General features: G+C 36.0%; 1 protein-coding gene across 1 annotated transcript in view; it reads right to left on the reverse strand.

The window, feature by feature from the left end:
- The window catches only part of ULK4 (unc-51 like kinase 4), a 254519-nt gene that overhangs the window by 50081 nt on the left and 184626 nt on the right, over positions 1-19812 (reverse strand). The window contains 3 exon segments of the mRNA XM_075705440.1: positions 7122-7307; positions 15524-15622; positions 19197-19363. Coding sequence (XP_075561555.1) covers positions 7122-7307; positions 15524-15622; positions 19197-19363 — 452 coding nt within the window.

Here is a 19812-nt window from a genome sequence, read left to right on the forward strand (position 1 = left end):
ATCTCAGATCCATTTAAAATAAAATTATAATTTTCACAGTTGTTAAGAATTTTGTGACACTTTAAGAACACCCCAAGTCACATACAAAAAGAAAATACACTGTGCTTGTGGTTATACATATACAGGGATACAAACTATAACACATAAAGTGAATTAGAGCAAGTGTAGTCAGATAAGTACAAAATTCACACAGCAGAAGAGGATTCTGACGCAGCCAGAAATAAGTGATCCTATAAGCCTGGACAATCTTATTGAGATTTAAATATTTGCCTTTTCTATGAGAAGAAATAAGCAGAGCATTCTTGTACCACCTAGTGCTTTGGGTCAAAAAATAGCAAAGTTTTCTGCAATCTGGTATCAGCCACAGAACTTCTGGACAGGATCAAAAGTGACATGATAGGGGAAGATAAGAATTCCAGGGACTGCATTGGTGACTGAGGCTTACCCATGGATACTTGTTCTGTTTAATTTCATAAGACAGAAGGATAAGTACTGGGAAAAAAAAACCAGCAGTAGTATATAAGTTTAGAATGCTGTGCTTGAGAATTTTGGCCAACTGAAAAAAGGATATTGGAAAATTCAAAGAGGTAAATGAAAAGGAAGGCTAATCAGAAACAGAAAAGGCCTTTTAAAACTCTTTCAGTGCTCTAACCAAGAGTATAAATCTAAATACCAAAATATTCTTCCCTCTCCTCCAGTAGAAACCATAGGATGCAAATGTTAAAAAAAATTCAAGGACAGCGTTAACATATTGTACTACTTCTCAGCATCCTGAAAACATTCCATGAGTTACACAAAGTATAAGTGAGCCTGAATTTAGCTATTCACAAGCTACATAAGCCAGGCACACAGGTCATAAGCATGTACACGCCTCTAAGGTGAAACAGTATCTAACCATTTCAAGTGAAAAATGAAAATTCTTCTCAGACCCATACAGTGAAAAATTGTGCCCTGGATTTCAATACACAGAATATAATTAGTCAAGTTAAAACTAACCATGCACACTACTATAAAGAATGCCATGGGATCTCAAATGATAATCAACTACAGTATCCCTCTCACATCTGGATATCCTAAGTATTACTGGACATACAAATAACATTTTCATACAGTACTTTAAAAGAAAGTGCTTTTTGAAAAGCTATGTTATCTTAATATCAAACAAATAATTATAAACTAAATAATCCATATTTTAGGACTTGGTATTGCTCATAGAGTGTCTGAGAACAAACTGAGATATTATTAAGTATTGACTATTCAAAAATCACACTTTCATTGACTAAATGTGTTAGTGCTATTGAAAATGCTTTACTAAGCTTAAAAACCCCTTCCATCAGGGTTTAATGATGAAAGTACAATATTTCATTTCCATGAGAATTTGGTAGAGCCCACAGGACATTGCAATCTGAACACAAAGTTCAAAATACAGCTTAAGTGAGACTTTAAAAAAAGAAAATCCAAATTACTCAGATAAATTAATCAATATTAGCTCAATTCTCTGTTCAGTAAACCACAAAGTACAGCAAAGGGGCTGTGCTGCAAGAGAACTCTGCCCACCAAATGCTGAATTTCTTCAAATTACACTATACTAGCTCAATTTAAATCATTCTTTAATTACTGTTTAAATTGGATTAAAGTAGTTGCTATTAGCTGCATTCATCTTCCGAGTAATTTAAACCAGTTTTTCTCAACTCTTCACTGTAAACTCAATATATTGCTTCTTGACCAAAGGGAAGGGCCTGGTCTAGCAATTCCAACTCACAAATATCCCTGCTGACTGTTAATTATTCATCAGGGACATTGTAACTTTTTTTTTTTTTTTAAAGGAGTGTCACTAGATTGTATTTCAGTCAAGATGTATGTAAATTCAAAAAAGCTATACTTAAAAGCTTACTTTATGACTAGACTAAAACCCAGAAGCATAGGAGGAGGAGAGACATCCCCCTGGCCGCGGCCCTGGGGACAGGGCCATTCCCCCACACGGTATGGTGGGGCCTGGAAGTGCCATGGCGGAAGGTTGCCAAGCAACAGCTGGCGCTGGAGGCCTCCCCATCTCCCATCTCTGGGGACTCTCTCCAATTTCATTAAAACCCTAAAACAAAGGCCCTTCCAAGTGTGCAAACAGAGGGAGCTTCCCTGCACGGTGGGAAGGGTGGAGAGGCATTATCCTTCCCACGTATTTGCTTCAAAGCATTTTGAGAAACTCATCCTGTTTATGATCTGCATAATGTATCTTAATGCTGATTAGCTTTTTCTTCTTGGGGGGGATCTTAAGTTGTTTGTGGCTAATGAAATGCTCCATCCTACCCGGGGACGTTTTTCTAGTAGACTGAAGCCAACAAAACGATGGTCTATAAAGAAAGGGATGCAGGCTTGGTAACAACTTGAAAATAATACTGAAGAGGGACAGAAACTCTTCGTATAAGAGTCATAAGGATTTTAAAAATGTATGTAATTTAAGGAAAACATATATAACACATGCATTTATAGTGAGTATACCTATACATGTCAGCAACCCACAAGGGAGTATTGTACTCACAGTCTAACAAGCATCTCTGTTATAAAGCAACAGAATATGATAGATTACCCTAGTAATTAATGAAATTAATTAAAGGCACACTTAAAAGATTCAGGTTAGGAGAAGGATGCATAAGAAGTTTTTCTCCAGCTAACTGAGGCTGTTAAAGAGCGTTGTGCTCTCTCCCCAGGAGATATGCCAACAGGTTCCAGCAGCTTTCTAAGACTCTGGGAAAGCAGACTCCGCTGGGAATTGCCGCACAAGCACCTCCTTGTGGCGCTGAATCCTCGGAGCTGAAGCCGTAAAAGAGATGGTATCTGAAAATCTCTTGGGATTTTGCTTCACCTTCTTTGAGGCAAGCTCCCTGCGTAGGTACTTGCAGGAATCTACTGAGGGGCAAATCTCCAGCAAGACCTTCAACTTAGAAAGGGATTGCAGAATTGCTACCCTAAATCAGACATTTGTGCTGCCTGGACTGTACATCTCTTCAAGCTCTAAATGTCTTTCCCCATAATTAATGCATGATCAGTGACTAATACAACGAGGACCTAATCTGGGAACTATCGCAGTAAAAATATACACATATATTTTAATACACAAACACACAACTGTCAATTTAAAAGATGTGAACTCAGCACATCTCTCTATAAAACTCAGGATGATACAGTTACTAATCTAAATGACAGAAATACTTAGGGACACATGACTTGAATGATATTTTAGACATAGCAACTGGTAGTTCCCCAGGCTTTGGTTCATTGGAAACAGGATAGTAAATCTGCCTTCAGGTACACAGTGATGCCATAGGTGTGGTCCAACTGGCAGGGAAAGCAAATTAGCGTTCAACAGTCCTACAGTGAAATTAATGAAAGCTATGGACCTTTGCCACAGCTCAAGTATTATCATTCTAGCCTTAACGTCTTTACTACACAGCCTAATACAATGTGAGAAATCCTTATATGTATCCCCCACTGGGTATCTGACATGCAGATGACATCCTAAATGTCTTAGCTGCTCACAAATAAAGGATGAACAACTTTTTGACAGTTAAGATATGTAAATTAGTGAAAATGAAGTTCTAGAAAGATGATGGGGGGTGGGGGGAAGGAAGTGTGACTTCGGTAGAATTCAAATATACTTTCTGAGAAGTACTTAAGGTAAAAGTCGCCGAACAGAAGTTCACTCTCCACAGTGACTGCAGAACTGCCTGTTAAAGCCTGATGCTTATCCACTAGACAGAATAAAAAGAGTCTTCTCTTGTTTTGAAAGCTGAAACATTTTATTTGCCAGTACCCAGCTGTAATCCCACAATGATTATGTGGCCAGTGGAGATATTGGTTAGTTCTATAAAAATTCTGGTGATAATCACTTGTCTTTACGTTACATGCTAGATGGTAAATTGACATGGCAGGTAGATTTTTTTTTTCCTCTGGGGAAAAAGAGAAATGAAAAACTACTGAATAAAGCAGGCAAAAATTGAACTATTTGCTTCCCAAATGAAAATTTCTTCCACTTCACAAAGAAATATTGTAATCTAGATGATTTACTGGACTGTAATAAGATGCACTATATCTTCACAGAAGAGATGGAGTGATAAGAAAGTGATTTCCATAAAGGGTGGTAGGAGAGGCTCCCAGAACCAAAGAATGGGACAAGATTACTCCCCTGACATCAATGATCGTTTACACAAGTGCTACTAAAAAAGATGAAGAATATCTGAATAGCAGTATTGTCTAACCCAAGGTGAAGCAACCAGAACAAGAGAGTTAGTAAAACGGCTGAAGGGGAAAAAACCCCAAACCACCAAACCTTGTTTCTTTGATTCAGTAATTTTATTCAGTTTCTGTCCATTATATGGATGCCAGTGAGAGAACATTCTTGAAAAAGACTGGTTAACCTGGGCCTCACAGAGCCAAAGCTTTGAAAGCTAAGAGGTGATTATAAAAAAACAGAAAGAAGACAGTCAGTGGTGCCTCTTTAAAGCTTTTAAATGATCCTTACTTACACAGTTACAAAAGTTAGCTAAAAGCATATTTTTTCTGGTTTTCACTCCTAATGATTTCTTTTTTACAGCAAAATAAAGCCTGTAAAAAGGGCTGTTCATCACGATTCCTTTAATAAGTCTGTACAAAGATTTCTTTTTTCTCCCCCCAGTCTGGCCTATATCTTTATTTCTGTTTAATAAATGAATACAACAAAACTGTAGGGCAAAAATCAGTGAAGAAAGTGTTGCAATATGTTTCTATTGCCCTGCAGTCAATTTGCTGGTCAAAGTTGACAGTGAAAAATGACTATTTAAAAACAAACAAACAAACAAACAAATGAAAAAAAAACCCCAAACCAAACCTCCAACTTTGTCCAAAAAAACCCCTTCAACCACTAGAGATAAAACTTAATGAATGAATACTATTAAATTAAACCAACACATAGATATAAGTTTCCATTTCATCAAGGTAAGGTTATCTTGTATGTCAACAAATTCTGTGACATGCTTTAAACTGAAGACTGAAATTGAGAAGCCTGTCTCCATCCGCTCTCTGGAGTCATATGAAACACTTGGACAAAGGTTAACTAGTCATACTGCCATGCCTTTTCCTTATTTCCAGAAATACATGCTATAAAGGCAGCTATAGCATAGACACATTGAATTCTTTTTGTATATTCCTGTCTTACATAAGCAATACCTGTGCCTGTAACAACAAAGTTAATGTGACCACAGATTGGAAAGATGCTCTGTACAATCACCAATTGACAAGAATGGAAATTGGTGCACTTAATGATCCCTCTATTAAAATATTGCTCGGATATTAAAAAAAGAATGAAAAACACTGCTCTAGGCTTCAAAATTCAGCATGAACAGCTGATGTGGGCTGAATCCTTCTTAAATAGATATGATTATATTTCAATATCTTTTGTGATTATGACAATTTTGACAAGATAATAATCTCCTCTGAACAGGACTTTTTAAGGTTTAGAGAAATAATGTAAGATTTATTAAATAATCTGTCAAATTATCTATGAACCCGGCTTTCAAAAGAAATCCTATGATCTCATTAAAATAATTACAGAAAATCTATGCCTGATATTATAAATAACAAGTACCAGTATCACTGGTATACAAAGGAGAGATCAAAAAGTACAGGGACTTGCTAGATTCAAAAGGTGATAGCATAGCTTTGTTCTCTTAAGATAATCAACAGAAGTTTCTGTGTTAAATACCCTGCATGCTATGTCAACTTTTGAACCATAGTCTTCACAATGGAGGGAAAGGAAACAAGTCTGTAGCTATGCTGAAATCAAATAATCTAGATACGTATATTGCAGCCTTATTTCTCTTTCCTTTCCTCACACTTTGTTGCCTCTTTACTGATTGCTTTTGGAGAAAAGCAAAAACCAATTCAACGCAGCACAACAATTACACACACAGAGAAGCACAGGTACAAGTAAAAATCAATAGGAAGTGTCTTTAAAAAAATCTTTGCTAGAATACTCTTTTCAGGAAGAGCATGAGAAAATAAAGAAGTGAAACCTGAGGTGATGTCAAGAATGAGAGTAATTATGAAATTTAATCATCATTTTAATTTTAATTTTATATATTCATGCTTCTTCGAGGGAGAGATAGGACCAAGCAAAACTAGGAAGAAGGGTATGGAGTTTACTTTCCTGTGATGTAAATATAGCAGGCAGGAGAAAAAGGACAGGAACGGCTCCAAAAGCTCTACAAAAAGGGTTGCTTCCTCTTATCTCTATAAGTAGGATGACTCCTGCTGCCGTTGATTATGGCCTTACTCTAGTAGCCAGCATTGTACTTGCAAACTTCAAGCGTCTTCTGCCTCTTACACTGGGGAAGTTACCCTCTTTTAATTGAAAACTCCTGCTCTTGGAGAGTAAAGGGTGAAGTAATCAACCAACAGAAGGTGACAATGCAGGCAAAGCTTCTTATCAAGACACTTCAAGATAAAAACCATACTATTATCTGAGAGAATGTTACAGATACAAAAGGTTTTCCACCTAAGCTTCTTGAAAGACACAACACTGCTGTCATGCCACCGTGTCAGAGCATGACAGAATTGAAATCCCTACCCGTCAATAACATCAGCAAACTAAGCCCCTGCACGATACCCACTGATTGGCATTCTACATTACAACCACTCCAGCAGAAGTGGTCCCTATAGCTCAGTGAGAATGAGGAGTCAGCACTCTACGCACAAACCTATTTCAAGTACAAAATGGCATCTTATTTACCATGAAATCAAGCACTGTGTTTCTCAACAGCTATTTAATGCTACAAGGTTAGTTCTTTCAGAAGGCATTCAGAAAATTGTTCCAATACTTCATAAAGCTGAAATACTAAGCAAATATATAAATAACTTGAGTTACTTAATGGTTAACTGAAATAGGAGAAATCCAACAATCATTTTGTAAGAGGTTTTAGGAGTAGAAGGCTATCTTCTCCAGAGAAGTTAACTGAAATTTAAAGACATGAAATTTAACTTCACGTATTTTGTCTTCAAAATTCTTTTACACTCTTCTTTACTTTTAAAAGCAAAAAGCTAGGCAAAAATTATCCAACAACTTTTAAAATGTTTAGAAGTTGACTCACCAGTCTTTTTATAATTCTCAACAAAAGCTTCAGTTGTCGTGTATCTTTTTTGGACTTCAGTACTTCAGCAAAGCTGGCCATGTTTTCTGGAGACATACTGTCCTGACTGTTCCCTCCATACAGCTGAACCAGCAAAGATAAGCACTGTGAGGAACTCTCAAATATTTCAGTATCTTCACTGGGAAGCTAAAAACGAACAAAAAATAAACAAAAATCAAATTCCAATTTCAGAAAAATTGCATGTCACCAGGGATTTGGAAGAGCATTAATATTTGCCTTGTGCCAGGAAAGAATCATTTCTAGTTGATTGACTCAAAATTCCATTAAACTAAGTTTAATAAAGTAATGAAAACATAATTAAAATATATCTGTTCTTAAGCAGCAGTATAACAATGTATCCACTATCTATAGCGACATCATAAAAGCACTGAAGATGTTGCTTGCTGCCAACTCTGTTATTTTCAGACAGTATATATTGCTTTAAACAGAAGTAGTAATAGCAGAAAGTATCATTATAGCCATGATGTCTAACCTACATAATGCACACCACAAAACTCCATTTAATTATTTCTAAATCAAGTCTATGGCTTCTGGTTGAGGTAGAGTACAGGCTATCTAGCTATTTAATGGATTTTAAGTAGCCACATTAAGAGGTAAGTTTTGCAGATTTTAAATATTTTCCTGAATTCCAGCTTTTCTGCACTCCTCTGAAGAGCAGATACTGGAACAGGCCCTAGCAATGGGGTGGAAAAACTCTTTCCTGGGAAGCACAATTATGGAAAAGATTTGGGGGCATGGCTAATAATAATCTTTAAAAGAGCTTCTGGTAGTATGACACTGCTATCAAAATGATTTATATCTTTCTTGAAAGCACTATCTGGAAGTAATGAGTAGAGATATTATTCTTGTATTTGGCACTGCTGGAACGACAACAGGAACGCAGTGCCTAGTTTTAGTGCAGACAGCTCATGAAAGCTAGTGAAAAAAATCATAGAGGTTTCTTGGGAACAGGCAAGAGGATGACAGATTGGAAAACATAACAGCAAAGGACTGAAGGAATTCAATGTCTATAGCTTATCAAAGGGAGGGTTAAAGGGCACTTGATCATATTCTCTCGGTTACATGTGAGGAAAAGCAGGCTGAGGATAGGTTAATTCCTTTACCTGAAAAAGGACTGGTAAGAGATGATAGCTCAAAACTTTAGATAAAACAATTCAGATTTGAAGGAAGATAATACTTTGATTTCTTTTTTTCTTTCTTTCTTTAGTAAGAGTGATTAACCGCTGAAACAACTTTCTTAGAACTGAGACAGATTCTCCATCACAGGCAATTTATGTATTGCAAAAATATTTTTTTTCCTAAAAAAATAGCAAACCCCTTTACTATAATAAGGAATTAATTTAGGAAAGTCCTATGTCTTGTGTTATATAAGATCCTAGACTAAATGATCTCAATAGCCTTTTCTGGCCTTACAATCTATGAACTGGACAAAACATACCAGTGGTGGTCTTAACCAATAAGGTATAGAAGTGTAAAAACACCTCATCACTCCTACTAATTTTTTAATTCCAAAAGTACTATTTAAATACAAAGAAGCTAGATTAAAGTACAGTTAATGGGCTATCCTTACTGACAATAAAAAGGAAATAATTTATATAGTCTGTCCAACCATTTATATAATATGCCCAACCACTTCAATAATGGTTACTTATTTAATCTGCAGTATGAACTTCCAAAGTTTTTTCATCTTAAGGAAAACCCATACAGTTACTTTAAAGCATTCCGGGTGTTCCCGGATATCATCAGACATATACTCCTTAAATATTCAAGAAGCAGCTCCCCAGGGATCTGCATGCAAATACAATCCTGTTTTCCATTAGCTTCATAGAGCTGGCTGTTTAAAACAGACTGAACTGAGATGTAAGCTCTGAATACATAGCCCCAAGACATATCACATTCTATTTGACCTAATGCTATGCAAGTGACAGGACCACAGCAGCTATTTCTTCCACAGTTTTGTTGTATGTTTTTTCTTCATTCCAATCTAAATGCCACCTATTTGATTGTTTCCTTTCCGACATCCAGAATTATCTAATAACATCAACATAAATAGCAAGGCTAAAAAGGAGGAAAAGCTACAAATAGTAACAAGCTTTATAGCTCCATTTATATCTTCAATCCTTATCAAGTAAAAAAAAAAAAAAAAAACTCCACTGATCTCACTGGGGGCTTTGAGCCGACTTGTATTTCCTTTACTGAAAAAAAAATGCTATTAGATAAAGGAAGGAAAAATTAAACTACTTTAATGTATCTCATCCCTTTTAAAAGCAGCACTCTAACTTACAGGTTTTTACTAGATCAGTGTAGACAGGTATATCAACCATTCCCTGAAGAAAACCACAGTACAAGAACTATATTCAATTTTTAAATGTTGTTTGTGGGCTAACCAATCATAAAAAATAAAAAATCCGTGAACATTTGGACAGATACACCCTTGCCTTATTATTGCAGTGGAGGCTAGTTCCCTGGGCTCCATAAAGCACAAAATCCCATGTGTAATCAGTTATCACAACAGCTATACTTGGAAGTGAGACTGTTCCCAAGGTCTTTTTCTGAGATATTCACTAAATATCAGAGGAGTGGAAAGGTGTCAGTCTCTGCAGAGGACTGCCCCTACAACAACCTTGCATGAAGAAATACATAAAGCACCACGTCCTTTGCAGTTCTTCCTGATACCAGGAGGATACATGACTTCCAAGGAAGCAAATGAGCAAGTCCAGCCTGTTAGGGTCATTCCCAAGGAAAGCTGTCTTCAGGAGTCCCCAGTTAGTGAGACAGTGCAACATTTTGCCCTAGGTGAGGAGGAGCTGGGCTTGGGCCAACGGCTTTGCTTATCTCCTCCCAGCATGCCCAGCCTTTTATCACTGTTGCTGCTGTTCTTTGTCGCTTGACAAGAGAAAGGAAGACCCTGAATCTCTCCATCCAATATGTCTTGGCATCAGATAGGCTTGCTCTCTACAGGATATCAGGCTGTCAGTGACCATCCTCCAAACCTAGCCACCAGTATCACTCCAGGGTTCATAGTACTTGTCAACCATGACATCATCCTATTCAATGACAAATGCCAATGCATTCCTTCATCGCCTGTTGTACTTCAGGCTTTTCTGCTCCTCTGCTTCACCAGAGTCTGTTTGAGTTTCAGTGCTATCTAGAGTTTGGGGAGCAAGTTGCTGTCATCCTGGAAAACTGCAGGGTAAAACAATAACAGCATAGGTCTTGGATGAATAGGAAAACAAGCTGGGAATAGGAAAGACTGTATTTACTCTGGAGCAGATGAGAGTCATTGGCCTACAGTCTAACCAATCAATAATTAAGGTGGAAGAGGAACTCTCAGCAATGTCCCTATTTAAGTACGTCTGCAACAGCATTTTTCTCTATAATTCTCACCATTTTGCTGTTTCACTACCGACAAATAGTGATTTAGATGTCAAAAGTCATGAGTTGGTAATCTGAAATTTAACAATGGCTGCCAGTCAGCGTTAGTACTTTCATTAACAGTTATAGAGGATCTGAAGAAAATTACTGGAATGAACAAAAGCAATGACTGAAAATATAATAAATATCTGTAAAAATAGAAAACCAAGTAATGAATATTCAGCTTTCAAGTAAATAGTGTCTCATGTCTAATAAGAAGAGCAAAGCTAGAATCATGTTGCTAGACAATGAATATAGATGGATGGTTCATCTCTTAATCAGCTGGAACAGTGTTCTGATAATTTTTCTAATCATAACAATACCATTTGATATGAAGAAGTATATTTCAAGTCTTTGAAATGCATTTATAGTTTTTCATGACAGCAGCTACTTAAGTTTTTGTTCTTTCAGGGGAGGAGAAACCTATGAAAAAACTAGAGTTCTAACTCTTTAAGAAAATACCTGCCCCTTAATATTTCATAATTACATGAAAAAACTCTAGTGACCTTTCATTTCTTTTTGCTTTATCAGTCTTAGAGTGGATTATGGATTCAGCCCTTCAGCAAGGTAGAAACATTAGCACTCCTTCTCCTTGCAGCTGTTATCATTCTGGGCTAGTGTATAGCTTGAAGAAAATCCAGCACCTTAAAACGAATTACCTAAAGTAAAGTAAGTAGCTAAAGTCATAATTTTTGCCATTCTCTAACTCAGAACTGTAGATTTATTTTTCACTTCAAAATTTTAAAATAATGCTCATGGCAAGACTTCTGTGTAATGAAGATTGTGTATTACTTTTTGCTTAATTTTTATGGCCATGTTATAACCTGTGAACAGGCTTGTAAGGTAAAATTCTACTTCTCTTCCTTTCTAGATGGAACCTGCTCCATGTATTTTAAGGTTAATGTGGTGAAGAGCAGGAAGTTTCTTGCTATCACACATCTATATTTCTGCAGTCTGTTGTCAAAAATGCCTTCATTTTGAAGCAAGTTGCAGTGTGTTCATGAATTGCAAACCATTGCAAGAAACGTGTGATCATTTGAGCTGAAGTGGCAGTTTTCATACCGTTGGAGTTGTTACAGCATCTAATTTTAGAGCTACAATGAAACTGCCTGGATTACCCAGAGGGGACACTATTTCAGTGCATTAATGAGGTTATACACAAAGAGAGTTTATTACGATAAGAGATAGATGTTCATTAGATCAGTAATGTGATTACAGAATGTGCTGTAAAGGAAGCACCATTGGGAACTATAGGGAAAATGATTTTGCAAACATTAAACCAAATGTAAAAGCAAAACATCATTATTAAATCTGCTAACTTTACTATGCTATTCTTATTAGTAAATATGCATAGTTTTAAATGAAAAAATAGAATACTATATTTTGGCTTAGGGCAAAATTGTCATCTTCCTACCTAAGGGAAAATATTTTAAAAACCAATGTATTTTCAGTTCATTTTAATCTAGCCTAACTGCTGAGAAACTAAATCCCCATTCTGAAATCCTGGGCTTGTGACAAAATACTTTTATTTCCTCTGGTGTGTTTTTGTTTGGGGTGTGTGTGTGGTTTTGTTTGTTTGGGTTTTTTTTCAGTCTTTAGGGTAGCTCTGTAGAGAATTCTTCAAATAAAATTCACAGATAACATTTCAAATACAATAACAGCAATACATTATATATACAGGAAATAAACGTATGTTTTTCCCACTCTGACCACAGAACTGTCTGTATTCCTAAGAAATGTGAAATAAAATTCTACAGTCTACAGGGTTATCATTCTCCTGCTATCATTTTCATTCTTCATTGGCAAATACCTTCACGTGCTCTGAAACCGAAGTCAGGGCACAGCCTTACAGACAGTGCGACATAGAGACAGAAAGGACCTACAGGAGATCATCTCATTCATCCATGTGCACTGAGGCTTCATATTTGTCCTCTTCATGTTTGCACATGATTACCTGGTCTTTCAACAGTAATATACAGAGCACAGTAATCAACTGCAAATTTTACTCGTAATACTACAATGAAGAAGCCTACCACCAGAAGACAAGAAAAGTTCTCTCCCAGCTGTCTGGTAGGCTGCAGAAAAGACCGGAAGATCTACACCTAGGATCTTAATCTAGGATCTACAGAGAAACAAAACTCCTTTTTATAGGTACTGGCAAGGTTTCTGAAAGTTTCTGAAAAGTTTCTAAAAATCCACACTGAAGCGATTTCAAAAGTAAGCAAGCATTAATTTTTTTTTTTAGTATAACGGTATATCAAAAAGTAGAAGGTATTTTATATCTTCTATAATTGCTGCAAGTTTCAGTATAATAATCACATAACATTTATGTTCAAGCAAAGAAACATTACACAAAAAAGCTAAGTGTAATTAACTTTTAAACACAAAGCTGCCAAGCAGAAGACTAAATGCTCAATTTATTTTCTTCTTATTGATCAGTTAAGGGCAGACTGATCATGGAATTAAATATTGAATTCTCCACATTTGCAGTGTTTTCTGCATGACAGAATTTATAATTATTTCTTCTTTCGCATTCTTAAAAACTCTGAAGTTTCATTTACATGCAATCGAGTTTTCCTACACTCGCTTTGCTATGCCCTAAGTGATAGACTAAATCAGAATTACAGAAGGGAAAAATTGATTCTAAGTTTTTGACATTTTCAAGTTTAACTCACATTGATTTTTGAGGGATTATTAACAGAGATAAACATGTAGAACTTGAGGAAAATAAATAAATAGACAAGTCAATGGGGCATGGAACAATCATCTAGTTGAGGGATATACATATCAATGAGGGAAAGCACTTATTTAAAGTGGCATAAAAACTATAAATTGGGTAAGATAGGTAGAAATAACAAACCAGAGAAAATAATTTTAACTCAATATCTTAAAGTGATGGTTAGTTCAGAATTTAAGACCTCCATTATCTCCAGAAAATAAAGTGCACAAAGAACTAAATGCCTCAAAACAGTAATAAAGGGTTATGTAGCCATGTAGCTCAATGAATACAGAGAACTAGTGTTGGCAGCTCCACAGAACTTAAGCTTAGGTAGGCCTGAGTCTTTCTGAGGGGTAGGGAGAGTATACATACTTGAGAGACCCAGTAGACTTCACAAAGAATCTAGTCCTATTTAAAGTGATTAGAGCATAAAACATTTTAAACAAGTGGATCCTAAATGTTAAAATTATTCTGTTGTTCAAACTCTTCCAGCCTTAACAGGAAATGTTTAATACAGCAATGGGTAAAGGATATAAAATTTAACAAACCTCGCTAAAATAACTTTCACATATCCAATCAAGCACATGTATGTAAAGAACGCCACATACACATTACAAGAGAAAATCCCTCACTTTTACAAAATCTTTAACAAAATTCAAAACCAAAAACAAACAAAAAAAAAGAAGCAGCACCGATAGTCTTTAATCTTTACCCATATGTTAAAATCATCAGATTTAAAATAAGCATTTTAAACATACCAGAATCTGTAGAAATACGGAGCAAAGCAAAACCTAGTGGTAATTTGCAGCCATGCTTCTAAAATACAAGGGCAAGTCAGAATCTAATCAGTACATGCTAACTATACAATTATCCTATCCTTTAATTAAAAAGTTATAAAAGACTTCCAGGTGGTATAGGCTGAGTACAGCTTGGCCTCTAATTTTCTGTTCTTTAGAGAGTTAATGGAATTTAAATTTATGACTATTTTCACTTTAAAGGAACATTTGCATCTCTTCATGTCTTACTATTTATCATACATAGTGATTAAAAACATAGAAAATAAATTAAAAGAATTGATAAAGATTTAATATTATATAGTTGAAATTCAGTCACTTTGTTTTAGGTCATTGAGTGAACATTTCCAAAAAGCCTTTGTCAATATCTGTTCAAAAGAAATCCATCAAAGGAGGACTTTGCAACAACTGTAATGCCAAAAATTAATAAAAAAGGAATCACACTCTTCCCCAAAATAGAAGACGACAGACAGTGCTAAAGATAGTAAGAGTCACAGGTATTTGTATCACAATACATCTGAAAACCTATATTTAAATGAAAAAAACCACCACCCAAAAAATTTGAGGCTGGAAGAGAACTGAATCTGAAATGCCTCTAAGTGAAATAACCTGGAAAGCATAGTGTGATATGCCACAGGGAAACTCTCACATACCATTTTAATGGCTTTATGTTGAATAAAAGGCTGAGGCAGCCTCTAAAACCCTGTCCGGCTCAAGAAGCATTCCTCTACTACAAGCTATTACACACAGAGCCAAGACAAATCTCTGGCACAGTATGATGGAGGTTGAGCTGATGATGCGTCAGGGCCACAATATAGCACTCTGTGAAGACTTCAGTGCAGCACTGTGACATCTTCGTAAACCCTGGAAGAGACTGTCTTTAAACAGACAGACTTCAAAGATGTTTACAGATCACCAGGGACCATTCCTACTTGTAAATCCCTCAGAATCATGTTAAAATAAAACTAAACCCTTGAGAAAAACTCAGAAGGCTAAACCCAAGAAAATAATATTAAAAGTCATCACTCACTGCAAACTAATTTTATGTTTACTGACTTTTCTAATGGTAGCAGTACTTGCTGTTTCCGATTTTGAATACCATCCTTTCCCTATGCAGTGAGCATTAGTCCATTCCAAAGGACTAAAATGTGGCTATACATATGTAACCCAATTGAGAATCTGCAGCCTGTCCCTTGTCCCACTTCTATGCTTGGGACAGACTTATTCCGATGTCACTTGTAACCTGCAAGTCACTAGGACCTATAATTTCTTAAAAAATGTTAGTCCTTCCTTCGTACTAGGTGGGAGCTTATAAACAATAAAAAATTAGCAAACAGTTCTAAGATATTGAATTCAGTTGAATAATTCCAACTTCAGCAACATTCCAAAAGGCTTACAAACAAGCAAATTCTCACCAGTTGAATAAGCAGGCTAATTAGGTCCGTCAGGGGTTTATTGATAAGCAGAAGGTTTTCGGCAGCCTGCGTGTCCCCTCCTGTGCCAGATTTCTGTGCCTTAATAAGATGAGAAAAAATAAAAAGCAGCCTTGGTGACTGTTCCGTTATGAGAAACAAATTAGGTCCATTAGGTGGTCAAAGTTTGAACGGAAGCTTGAAGGAGACTTGTATACTCTTTTCTAGTTAAGTATTCCTGGGCTCCCAATGAGCAGTTACGCTCCCTGTGTCTGTAACAATAAGCACAAAGCAAAAGGGACTCATGCTGTCATGCCCATTCTGCACAGGCTGAATATACTGACCTACATGACATTTCTTCAGCAAAATGCTATAAACTGTATATGCAAAAGATATCTCTAAAGCCATAAATGTTTTATGTATTTGTATTCTCTTTCAACATGACATGCCTATTTTAACATTAAAGTTCAACTTTTTTTTTTTTTTCCTTTATCAGGAACAATTTTAAGTGCAACTCAAAGCAAGAAAACCAAGGTGACTGAAGAGTTAGGATACTCAGCAATAACATCCATTTTTGCCCTTCTGACTCACTTTGTATCCTGAAATATTAATAATATATTATAATAATTTATTTTTAAATAGGAATAATAAAATCCTTAAGTGACCAAAGTCTGTGGTATGATCCGTTACTACTTCTAATTCTGATCATTGTCATCCCCTCTCATCAAAACACACCGCCATCCTAGGCAGTGCTATTTATGACCCATCCCTGCCCCAGGACACCAGCAAGGGCTGTTTGCAAGATTTTTCATTTAACTTCATTATCTTGGGCCATGACTCTATACACGCTAGCTGCTAGAGGAAAATGTAAACATTTTGTCTAAAGAACACATTTTAAAATAATTTTGCATTGTGTTTCATTTAAAGCTCAATCCTAAAACCATCATCTAAGTATAATACTTGAGGATTTTCATTTGGTTAAGTGAACACAGGAGCAAGTCCACTGAGACAAGAGACACTACTGCTGAAGCTCTGCTGTTGATACTGATGAGTTGAAAGGATAATGCCTTTCTTCTGGAAAGAATTTTGAAATAAGAGATCTGAAGAGCTGTTTCTCCAGGTAATAAGACACATTGGTATGTCCCTCACTGAGACTCACCACAATGACCTGGAATGCTGAAGTCCAAGAAGGGCAAAAAGACATAGTGCAGAGAAGACAAGAAAATGGACTGTTTATATTAATCAAGAAAGAGAAGTAAGCCACCTTCACTTCAGCAAAATTTACAACAGCTTTTTCTGGTTAGTGCTTGGATGAGAAGACAGACATTCTCCATCACGGATGTTTGACTACTTTCTTTAACTTTTATAGATTTAGTGTCTTTGGACAGAGAATGAATAATATCACTAAAGGAATTATACTTTTTATATATACATATATATACACATATATATATAAAGACTACACACTACACAATGCTTAAACCTACATTAAGTCACTAAATAGAGTCCACTTCTCAAATCGAGATTGCAAATTACTTTTAGCTACTGTGGATCACCTGTGGAACACGATATGATGAAAATGCTCCAAAACAATTATGCAAATTAATCTGAACTTTTGTACAATTTCCATTAAAAGACAAGTACTTGGACCACAGAGAGCAAACTCTTGGATGAAGCTGGATACAGTTATCAGCACCATTCAGCATAAACTACTGAAATGCAAAGAAAAATGGTGTCATGTTTTGCCTATGCAGCTGGATAAGGTTATCACTTTACATATAAAAAGCTTAAGTAAAAAGGATTCAAGCAAAGGTGGTACCACCTGTAAAAGTCAACTTAAGCCTCAAAAAAGGATAATATGAGAAAATTTGATTCTCTATTTCAACTTCTGTTTTAGAAGGTATCTTATTCAGAAGATCCCTATAACACCAGTCCAAGGCTATTTGTTATCACTACAGTGATGCATTTAGTGCCACATGGATAGTGGAATATTATGTAGACGCATGGTAAATAGCAGTCACCAACTAATGGCCATCATTCAATAGGGCGTGTGTACTGAGGCAGCTGCAGAACCCACAGGGGCCTTGTGACGAGTATTGTCAAGACAAGTATGCCAAGGCAATTACCACCACCATAAAATTAGTTTTATGGGGGCAGAGGGCAGAGCTATGCTTCAAAACTCAGTTTTTCAGCTTCCTCTTTTTACCCATTAGCCTTCCAGAGCAAAGCAGATTACTTTGACTAGAGATGGACAAAACTGGAGCTGGAATTTTAGTGTGTCAATCAACTCACATATTAATGTAAAGCCAGAATAGAATTTGGCTTTGAATGTATAGATTTAATTTTGTATCTGAATAAAACACATCAGTTTCACTAATATTACTAATCCACGTGCAAGACCCTCTCTCCTCATATGTGTCCTCCAGTATAATTGGCCTCACCACTGTTGCATGGAGCATAAGTACAGAATTTATCTCTCTGTGATTACATGGAGTGCTGCCAACAATATGACAATCAGCAATCAGCCTACAAAATTTGAAATGCATTACAGAACCTGCTATTAGAGGACTTGGAAAAGACAAGGTACTGTACCAGCAGTTCTAAATCAAGTTTCTTTCAAAAATTAAAAAAAACCCAAACCAACACCTCTCAGTAAAATATCTGGTTGATATGGTTGATAACACAACTGATTATGTAAATCTGTGTAGAAAAAAAAAAAAAAGCTTGATTTTCAACACCCACTTCATGCATTAAACTATCTTTAAAAAAACAAAACAAAACAAAACAAACCAGAAAACAACAACAAAAAACTACACAGAGAAGGACCTTTTCAGAACAAAGAAGCCATGTCCTGAAATTCAATACAACCTGGCTGCAGTCTTTTGAATCTCTGTTCTCCAGATATACTGGACCTAACAGGCTTCTCTGGTTTTTCAGCAGATAATCCCAAGAACATCAAAAACCTAACACAAAGAGTAAGTGGTGGTATTTGCAGCCTAAATACAGAAGTTAATTCCAGTTGACTAACTTACAAATTTGGTAGATCATTTAAAAACAAAGCTAATATTGCTAGCTTAATGTCATGTCTAAAAAAACATGAATGCTTTTCCTTGGTTTGTTTTTAAGAGTTATGTGCAATTTCTTTGCATAGTATCTTTTTGTGCTCCATTTTTAGGGAGGAGGAGGAAGTCCTACCAATGCTGTGATTTGCAGTGGTTCAAACAGTAACTTCAAAGACAAATTGATAAATGTAAGAGAGGAAATACTTTTGTCAGTGCACATGCAGAGGTTACATATGTTTTTCAAGCACGGTAATCACGTCTGATTTATAATAAAACAGATACTGTTATGAGTAATCTTTTTCTTTTAAAAAGAACAGAAGAAAAATGCTTTGAACTATCATTGAGCAAATATTGAATTAAAGTATTTACGGAGTACAGAAACAAGAGAGTCACCCAGAATCTGTGTTCCCAGCATATAGTGAGGCTAGTATGGACAGTCTAGCCAAGTAAGTACATGAAACAGTGATACGCAGTTGAAAACACATGCTCTTTTCTTTCCGCCAAACCAAAAATTCAATAAAATCAGAATAGTCGGAATTTCATTATTAGGATAACAGGAAGTTATCTAAACAATTGTTTAAGATGGTGATGACCACAGGAAATAAAATCCATACCTGTAAAGTCTGACGCACAATGTTTGCTGTATACATCAGCATGCAGTGCAAAATGTCAAGCAAGGACAGAAGCAGTGCATTTGCTGTCTTCATGCTGCTTTTATCATCTGCCTCCAAGTACAGAGCCAGAGTTTCTATTAGGAGATTACAGACGTGATGAGCCAGTCCTACATAGAAAGTGAGACAAAAAAAAAAAAAAAAAGAAATAGACTATCAGGAAAAGAACAATGTGGAAGGTAGCCCAGTTAAAAATAATAGATTAGCATAAAAACAAATGTCACATACATTATGAATATTTATTCAATTTCCTCTTTTTCACCATTATTATAATTACCTCCTCTTCAGTTTGGAGCCGCTCATAAAGAGAGCTAAACTGATACAATCACATTTGCTAACTGCACGGAAAATTATGTAACATTCATTAAATAAAGACATACTTTGAATCCTAAACTTTTCTGTAGCATGCTGCTACACTAGTCTCCTTCACAACACTCCTAGTCACAAGAATTAAGTAATATCTCCAGGCTGTTACAAAATGACACATCAAGGTCGGAGCCTGAAGTTTTCTTCCTTAACTGGTCTGCCAGTTACAACCTTCCCCATATGCTTTAATTGC

The sequence above is a fragment of the Pelecanus crispus genome, chromosome 2, assembly GCF_030463565.1.
Source record: "Pelecanus crispus isolate bPelCri1 chromosome 2, bPelCri1.pri, whole genome shotgun sequence".
NCBI lineage: Eukaryota > Metazoa > Chordata > Aves > Pelecaniformes > Pelecanidae > Pelecanus > Pelecanus crispus.